The sequence below is a fragment of the Myotis brandtii genome, unplaced genomic scaffold (assembly GCF_000412655.1).
Source record: "Myotis brandtii unplaced genomic scaffold, ASM41265v1 scaffold411, whole genome shotgun sequence".
NCBI lineage: Eukaryota > Metazoa > Chordata > Mammalia > Chiroptera > Vespertilionidae > Myotis > Myotis brandtii.
Genome location: NW_005365804.1, coordinates 951784 through 961166, shown reverse-complemented (window position 1 = coordinate 961166; position 9383 = coordinate 951784). Strand labels below are relative to the sequence as shown.

The 9383-nt window shown below is 57.1% G+C and overlaps 1 protein-coding gene across 1 annotated transcript in view; it reads left to right on the top strand.

Moving 5' to 3' along the window:
* The window catches only part of MMP15 (matrix metallopeptidase 15 (membrane-inserted)), a gene marked incomplete at its 5' end in the record, with an annotated part of 26817 nt that overhangs the window by 3650 nt on the left and 13784 nt on the right, over window positions 1-9383 (top strand). Inside the window, one exon of the mRNA XM_014545516.1 lies at window positions 9205-9353. Coding sequence (XP_014401002.1) covers window positions 9205-9353 — 149 coding nt within the window. The remainder of the gene's footprint in view (window positions 1-9204; window positions 9354-9383) is intronic.

Here is a 9383-nt window from a genome sequence, read left to right as displayed (position 1 = left end):
CCCCTTTCAGATCCGTCCCACTCTTGCTGGCTATGGCACCTGGCCTGCTTACTAGTAAATGCTATTGGTTTCGCCAGAGAAGCTATGGTCTCTTCCCACTGGCCCCTCCTCCCCAGGTATAATCTCAGGCCCTCAGCCAGCCCCCTACAGGTGACTCAGGCTGCCAGAGGTCACAGGTATGATGCAGCTGCCACGAAAGCATGGGCACACTCATCTTCCCTGGACAGACTCCTTCCTGTGTACCTTTCTTGTTCCTACCTGGCTGCTGAGCAGAAGGAGCAAAAGGAAGGGAGAGGAGGGGTCAGCTTGAATTCTGATTTTGACCTTCAGATCTGACTGGGGAGCCATAGCCCCAGGTTTCCTGTGCTGCGATCTCCGTGGGCACTTCCATGCTGGCCACCCCCTCCTACACTCTGATTAATACCCCTTCTTAAATACGGAGCGGAAACTCCAGAGGCCTGGGCCGGCCCTTGAGGAAAGTGAGCCTTATCATTGGCAACACCTCTCTTCTCCCACCCATCCCTTCTTTCAGTCTGTTCTCTTTCTACTAACAAACCATCCCTCCATGGTGTATCTGCAAACCCCCAGAGAACTGGTTGATGGGTGCCGCCAGGGGCCCAGGATCCGATTGGGCCGTGCCCCTCATGCCCAGCCCTTTGCCGGGTCCCTGCTTTGGGGCTGCTCTGGGGTCCCCTCAGTCAGCTGCCTCCTTGAAGGGTGCCCTCCTTGTTTGAACAATGCATCCGTCCGACCTGCACATTCCAACCTTTGGACAAACACCTCACCTTGCTCCACCCAAGAAGGGCGGAGAGGAAATGACATAGAAACACACCCAGAAATGACATAGAAACACCCCCCCCCAAGAAGCCTTCCTCCGAACCCCAGCACCCACTGCCCAAGTTCTCCGATGCCAACTAAGAAGGGCAATGCTGGCCAGAATGGAGAAGCCCCTCCCTGCTAAGTGCTGGGTTCTGGCTGCCCCCTCCATCCCCCTTTTGTTGCTGCTCCAGATGTGCCCTGCCATTGTCACCTCTGCCCAGCTGGGAGCTGGACTTCTGTGAGGCCAGCTGTGGTCAGCGGACATTAAAGTTGGTGCTATAGACTGAATGTTTCACCAATGCCCCCCCCCCGCCCCAAATTCACATGCTAAAACCTAACTCCCAAGGTGATGATATTAGGGCCTTTGGCAGGTGGTGAGGTGATGAATAGAGAGCCAGCATGAATGAGATTAGTGCTCTTATAAAAGCTGGCCGAGAAAGCTCCTTGCCCCGCCCACCATGTGAGAACAGTGAGCAACCAGGAAGTTTGTAACCAGGAAGAGGGCCTGCATGGATCCTGAGCATGGACTTTAGTCTCCAGAACTGAGAAATAAATGTCTGTTGTGATAAGCTACCCAGCTTATGATATTTTTGTTATAGCAGCCCAAGTGGACTAGGATAGTTGGCATCCTTAGTATCATCCCAAGATCTATGTGGCTCACTTGGGCCCGGAGCTGTGTTCTCCGAGTCACAGAAGCAGAGAGGGGTCAGGGGCTCTCGGTTTGGAGACTTCTCCATCACCAAAAGGGTCCTGGGAAGACTCCATAATGAATGTGAGGACCTGGGACCCCGAAGGTGGCTGAACACTCTAGGCCAGTGATGGCGAACCTTTTGAGTTCGGCGTGTCAGCATTTTGAAAAACCCTAACTTAAGTCTGGTGCCGTGTCACATATAGAAATTATTTGATATTTGCAACCATAGTAAAACAAAGGCTTATATTTTTTATATTTATTTTATATATTTAAATGCCATTTAACAAAGAAAAATCATCCAAAAAAATGAGTTCGCATGTCACCTCTGATATGCGTGTCATAGGTTCGCCATCACTCCGTCTAGGCCTATGGCACACAATAGGTGCCATTCTGGCAAGATGAGCCCCAGAAAGACCTGGTTCCAGGATGCCTGGACCCTTTGGGGGAGGGAGCACAGAATTTGCAGCCCGGGACAAGAACAGCAGAGGTGTTTGAGACAAGGAGGGATGCCTCGGGCCCGATCCCATTCCCCATGTGGGGACAGCAGGAAACAAGACATTCAACCTCCAGCATCTGGACTGACAGGTGAGGGCCTGGGTCCCAGCCATGAGCCGGCCTTGGTGGATGCCCCCATCCCATTGCCATCTGATCGCTGAGCTACCGGAGCCATGGCGCCTGGAGGCCAGAGTCCAGATCAGCTCTCCAAGCTGGTCCTTGGCTCCGGACACCACCCTGTCCTTCTCCCAGGAGTGACTGCACCCTCGAGGGTGAGAGCCCAGCTTCCTGTCCAACACTTGTGGGCATGGCTCCTGGCACATAGGAAGTGCTTCTAGAATGGTGGCAGAGCAGTGACAGGGAGGAGCAAACGGCATTGGCTACTGAGCAAGTCGTTGAACCCATCCGAGCCTCAGTTTCCCTATCTCCAGAATGAGAATAGTGAGCGCATCTCCTGGATGGAGTTAGTGGGGAGAGTCCGTGCGTTAACGTGTAAAATGCTGACCAACCGCCATGCGCCGTGGCCTCACCTGGGCCCAGCAGGCTCCCATGCTTTTTTGAGCACCTTCAACACATTTGGTTCTGTCCTGCTGGGCCCCAGCCAGGTGGGAAGGAGATGGTGGAGGTGGGGCTGGCTGAACCTGGAGCCCTCCCCCTCTCCTGTCCGGCCACCCAGGCTCTGCCCTGTGGACGTCTCCATCTAGGAGATTAACACCTATGAGGGTTTCCAGGTGAGGCTCGGGCCTGGCCCCCCGCCAACCGAAACCACTAGCAAACAGGCCTCTTTCACCCCACCCTGCCCACCCACTGGCCCGAGGACCCTGCTGTTTCTTGCTCCGGGTTAAGGAAAGCCCCGCAGGCTGGGAGGCCACAAGGTAAGGAAGGGGCAGGAACACAGGCCGCCAGCCTCCTTCCTGCTTCTCTGGCTGCACAGCCCCGCGCCCCCCAGAGCTCCTTCCCCACCCACAGCTTTCCCTTCTCGAAGGGCAGTTCTAGAATTGCTCGAGTATGGACCGTGCTGCTTCTAAAGGTAGTAGATCACCCGCCGAGGACGGGGTGGCCTGGCTGGCGCCCCCTTTCCTCAGCGGCCTTGGGGCTAGTTAGGTCACCTGTGCTGTCACCCCTGTGTGGCCAAAGCGGTCCGGACCAAGGGGTAGATGTCACGGGCAGGTTTCTGCTCTGCCTGAGGAAGGGCTAACCGTCAAGGCTGCCCGAAGATGGGACGGGCCACCTTGGTGGCAGTGAGCCCCCCATCTTTTCAGGGGAACAGGCCTGATGGGACCCTGGCCCCGTGGTGGCCCATGGAGGTTTCCGTGAAGTAGTTGGACTTGATGGCTTTGAGGTCCCTTCCAGCCTGAGACTGGGGGAGCCTAGGCCTGCTCAGGGTCACCCGGCATGGCCTTGGCTTGCTCCCAAGAGCCCTCAGACTGCGACACGGGGTGGGGAGGAGCCCAGCAAGGACCGAGCGCCCTGAAGGGCCAACAAGATGCCTTTGTGCCTGTCTGGGCAGCCCCGCCAGGGTGACACACCACGGAGAGCCGTGGGTGACAGAAGCAAAGCAGAGCCCTGCGGACTGACCTTATCGCACAGGTTCTGATAAGGCCGGTGGGAGGAGCTGGCTGTGGTGACAGCCGCAGCCCTCGCCCCCTGCCCCCACGGCTGTGCTTAATGCACAGTATTGATCAATCTGGAAGCTCCTTCCCAGACACACCCTCCCTGCGGGTCTGCCTTGGCATTGTCTCTGCAGCCCTGGGGGGCAGCCCAGCTGACAGGGCCCAGTGCCCAGACCCAGCCGGAGCTGGGGAGCGTGGGGAGGATCAGACGCCCTCCCCCAGGGCTGTGCTGGGCACTGTTCCTGGGAAGGGCCGGAGCCCGGTGTCCCCAGCCTCCGGCCAAGCGGAGCTGGTGCTGCTTCGCAAGCAGCCTGGTCCAGTCGTTCTGCTTGTGGGCTCGAGCTCGAGCCAGATCAGCTGTGCGACCCTGGGTGGGCCACGCACCCTCTCTGAACCTCACTCACCGTTTGTATAACGGGAATGGGGTTCTTGTGAGCATTGACCGGATGGCCAGCCCACAGCAGTCTCGGCCCTGGCCTGCTGCATGTATGGCTTCTCCCAGGGGCAGGGGGCCAGGGATCCCCTCTCAGACACCTGATGGCCCCACATCTCCTTGCCTGGGCCCAGCCACTCACCATGTGCCCTGTGCACACATGTGGAGCTCAAGAAAGAAATGGCTGAAGGAGCCAGGGTGGGCGGGGTCTTCAGGATGGGCTGCAGGTAGGAGGGGCCTCATGGCTCCAGCGTTCGCTTTAGAACCTTCCCTGCCTCCCACTGAGTGACCCCCGTGGAGGTCCCTCTATTCTGCTGCTTACTGACCTCCCCAAGCCTCAGTTTCCCAACTGAGAAACCAAGTTCCACCTGCTTGGCCCTCCACCTGCAAGACTAGGTGCCCTACCGGTGCGGCTCAGTGGTTGAACGTCGACCTATGACCCAGAAGGTCATGGTTTGATTCCCGGTCAGGGCACATGCCTGAGTTGCAGGCTTGATTCCCAGGGGAGGGCGTGCTGTGGTTCTCTCTCATCATTGATGTTTCTGTCTCTCTCTTCCTCTCCCTTTCTGTCTGAACTCAATAAAAATACATATTTTTTAAAAAGGCCTCCCCCACCCCATGCCCTGTGCTGGGCTCTGAGCTCCTCCCTGCAGACAGGCCCAACTCGCTCCCCTCCCCCAGCCCAGGGCCCCAGCCTGAGCCTCCCCCTCCCTGCCCTCCTGTCACTCCGCAGACACTGCTAATCAGCCCGGGGTGCCTGTGATTGAGCTCCCAGAGATATTTTTACCTTATGCAAATAAGTGATGTCAGGTGCCCTCGCTGTCGCTGTCGGCAGCAGCCCCACCTCCGGCTGATCCCTTTCCCTGCGGAGCTGAGCATCATGGCCTCACCTTCTAGATCTCTCCAAGCTTCTTCGGGAAAATCGTCCATTAAGGGTGGCGGGTGTCCCCCCTTAGACACACACCCAGGAACCTTGGGAACAGTTTCCTGTGATTGGAAAGAGCAGGAGCTGAGGGAAGGTGCCCAGACTGTGCCTATGTCTGGTGGAGCGGAGGGAAAGGTGCCCTGGGCCACATGGCTGGGCTGGGCTGGGCTGGGCTGGGCTGGCAGGGGAGGCCACCCGCCTCCCCCAGCTTGAGCCCCCCATCTTTTCAGGGGAACAGGCCTGATGGGACCCTGGCCCCGTGGTGGCCCATGGAGGTTTCCGTGAAGTAGTTGGACTTGATGGCTTTGAGGTCCCTTCCAGCCTGAGACTGGGGGAGCCTAGGCCTGCTCAGGGTCACCTAGCTGGTCACATGGGCGCCTGGCTCAGACCCCCTAACAGGGTTGGGCCCAGCGGGCCTGGGGTGCACGCCCTGCCTCTGCAGCGTCTGTGACTCCCCCAGGCTCATCATCCCGCTCTGTGCCCGGCATGGCCTTGGCTTGCTCCCAAGAGCCCTCAGACTGCGACACGGGGTGGGGAGGAGCCCAGCAAGGACCGAGCGCCCTGAAGGGCCAACAAGATGCCTTTGTGCCTGTCTGGGCAGCCCCGCCAGGGTGACACACCACGGAGAGCCGTGGGTGACAGAAGCAAAGCAGAGCCCTGCGGACTGACCTTATCGCACAGGTTCTGATAAGGCCGGTGGGAGGAGCTGGCTGGAGGAGCTGGCTGTGGTGACAGCCGCAGCCCTCGCCCCCCCTGCCCCCACGGCTGTGCTTAATGCACAGTATTGACCATTTTCCAGTTAAATATTATTCCTGCTCTTGAAAATGATAATTGCATATCTTTCTCTTCTCTGCTGCTTTTAAACCACTCACTCTCATTCACTCAGCTCTGACGTATCAACAACATATGACCAATAAGCAATTCATTCAGAGGAAGACAGGAAAAAGGCAGTAGGGGCACATGGCTCCCTGAAGCTGTGCTGAGTCAAAAACCATGTCCTGGGCCCAGGCAGGTTAGCTCTTCAGATGGCAGCACCATCTGGAAAATGGTTTCTGATCAATACAGAGAATCTCCCACAGCAGCCCAGAACCCTTCAATCTTAAGGAGCAAGGAGTTGAGCATTAGCAGGTGAATATGCCTATCTTACGGCCAATGGGACAGATCCCTCTGCCCCTCCCCCAACTTGTGTATTCTTTTGGAGACTAAGACCCAGTTCTCCAAGTGTGTCTGGCTGCTCGTTCTACTAGTATATACCTGCAGCCTCTTCCCAAGGCCCACTGAGTGGAAACTTTGATTCTGAAAACCAGACTTGACATAACATAGCTGCAGATGCTGGAGGATTTAGAAAGGCCTGTCATTTGGGCATGAGACCACTGTATGGTGCATGGCCACATGCACATTTCCCATCACAGGGTTGAACCATTTGCATTTCTGTACACACACAAAAAAAGCATACCGCTTGAAATACAAAACTAAAATATCTGGTCAGTTTCAAGGAGATTCAGATCAGCCTTAAGTAGAGAGCATTCTTTCCCAGACTGTAGCTAGGGAAAAGGGTAGATGAAATGTTCCCAGTAGTGTTTGTAAGATTGCCCACCTGAGTAATTTTTAATAGTATGTATATTTAATAGTATGTATGTTCTCCTAAATAACTACCTGTCATAATATATTAATGATTGAATGAGTTTTCTGTTGCTTAGACAGACTATAATGAATGTGTTTTATAGATATCACAGCACCTCAGGAAAACTTATGACATATGACAAGCATTGGAGGTAACAATACTTCCATTTGGCTGCATAAAGAATAAAAAGATAGTTGCTGCCCAACCAGCGTGGCTCAGTGGTTGAACGTCGACCTATGACCCAGAAGGTCATGGTTTGATTCCCGGTCAGGGCACATGCCTGAGTTGCAGGCTTGATTCCCAGGGGAGGGCGTGCTGTGGTTCTCTCTCATCATTGATGTTTCTGTCTCTCTCTTCCTCTCCCTTTCTGTCTGAACTCAATAAAAATACATATTTTTTAAAAAGGCCTCCCCCACCCCATGCCCTGTGCTGGGCTCTGAGCTCCTCCCTGCAGACAGGCCCAACTCGCTCCCCTCCCCCAGCCCAGGGCCCCAGCCTGAGCCTCCCCCTCCCTGCCCTCCTGTCACTCCGCAGACACTAATCATCAGCCCGGGGTGCCTGTGATTGAGCTCCCAGAGATATTTTTACCTTATGCAAATAAGTGATGTCAGGTGCCCTCGCTGCTGTCGGCAGCAGCAGCCCCACCTCCGGCTGATCCCTTTCCCTGCGGAGCTGAGCATCATGGCCTCACCTTCTAGATCTCTCCAAGCTTCTTCGGGAAAATCGTCCATTAAGGGTGGCGGGTGTCCCCCCTTAGACACACACCCAGGAACCTTGGGAACAGTTTCCTGTGATTGGAAAGAGCAGGAGCTGAGGGAAGGTGCCCAGACTGTGCCTATGTCTGGTGGAGCGGAGGGAAAGGTGCCCTGGGCCACATGGCTGGGCTGGGCTGGGCTGGGCTGGGCTGGCAGGGGAGGCCACCCGCCTCCCCCAGCTGCCCCGCCCTCACCTGAGATGTGCAGCCCTCAGGCCCTGCTGGAGCCTGAAACCTTCGGCCCTGTTGGTAGAAGCAAACACCTGCCCCTCCAGGGACAGCCAGACAGCCCCGGCCCCTGTCATTAATGGCACGTTTATTTGTGCTAGGGGGGAGCACGTTCCCCCGCCCAACAGTGCAAGCGCTAGTGTCCCCACTTAGTCCTCACAGAAACCCAAGATGTGAGGCAAGTGCTCGGATAACAGGGCCACACCTCGACGAGGCTTGGCTGGATATGTTCCCAGCCCTGTCTGTCCCCAGAGCCATGGCTGTTTCTCATCTGCCCCCCCAGCTCTGCCTCCTGGTTCTGTGGCTGTTTCCCGGGCCTGAGAAGCCTGGTGGTTCTGACCATGTCTCTGCGCTGCCCTCCTGGGCCCAGCAGCGCTCCCTCCAGCGGCAGTCTGGGTGCTGCTGAGCCAGGGGTGTGGCCGGATACCCGGGGCTGGGCTGAGGGTGGCACTGAGGGAGCAAGTCCCCGAGGAGCTGGCTGTGACACTGGTGGCAGACAGATGGGGGCGTGGCCCTGGCCAGCTGACACTTGGCTGTCAGCCCAGAGCAGCCACCATGTTCGGTCGCCCCCTGCCCCCACGGCTGTGCTTAATGCACAGTATTGATCAATCTGGAAGCTCCTTCCCAGACACACCCTCCCTGCGGGTCTGCCTTGGCATTGTCTCTGCAGCCCTGGGGGGCAGCCCAGCTGACAGGGCCCAGTGCCCAGACCCAGCCGGAGCTGGGGAGCGTGGGGAGGATCAGACGCCCTCCCCCAGGGCTGTGCTGGGCACTGTTCCTGGGAAGGACCGGAGCCCGGTGTCCCCAGCCTCCGGCCAAGCGGAGCTGGTGCTGCTTCGCAAGCAGCCTGGTCCAGTCGTTCTGCTTGTGGGCTCGAGCTCGAGCCAGATCAGCTGTGCGACCCTGGGTGGGCCACGCACCCTCTCTGAACCTCACTCACCGTTTGTATAACGGGAATGGGGTTCTTGTGAGCATTGACCGGATGGCCAGCCCACAGCAGTCTCGGCCCTGGCCGAGTGTTGTCAAAGAACCCCCTCCAGTCAGGTGAGGCTGAAGCACACGGGGTGGGAGCTGTGCAGACATCTGGGAGACCGCAGCACGTGCAAAGGGCCTGAGGCAGGAGGGTGCCTGGCTGGGTGGATGGTAGGAGTGAGGGCTGATTGCTGAGGTGGGGTCAGGTAGTGAGGGCCTGGTAGCTTCTGTAAAAATTGGCTTTTCCTCTAAGATGAGAAATCTTTGGAGACCAGACCTGACTTGTAAAGGGCTTTTGATTGGGCGCTCGTGTGAAAATAGACCCAAGGGCCCTGGCCAGTGTGGCTCGGTCGGTTGAGTGTCATCCCATGCCCAAGAGATTGCCAGTTTGATTCCCAGGCAGAGCACATGTCCAGGTTTCAGGTTCGGTCCTGCCCCAGTCAGTGTTTCTCTCTCTATCTCTCTCCCTCTACCTTCTTGTCTCTCTCAAATTCAATAAAAACATTTTTTTTAAGAGAGGATAAAAACCAGCGCAGGAGGTGAAAGCAGGGAGGTGGTGGCGGCTCTGGGCGGTGGTGGTGGGCGGATCTGATGCAGGCTGTATGTCTCCAGAGCAGGCCATGCTGACCACCGTGGTCTCTCCTTTGCAGAACTGGCTGCGACTCTACGGCTACCTGCCTCAGCCCAGCCGCCACATGTCCACCATGCGCTCGGCCCAGATCCTGGCCTCAGCCCTCTCCGAAATGCAGCGCTTCTACGGGATCCCGGTCACCGGCGTGCTTGACGAGGAGACCAAGACGTGAGTCCCTCTGTCGGGCCCTTCCCAGAC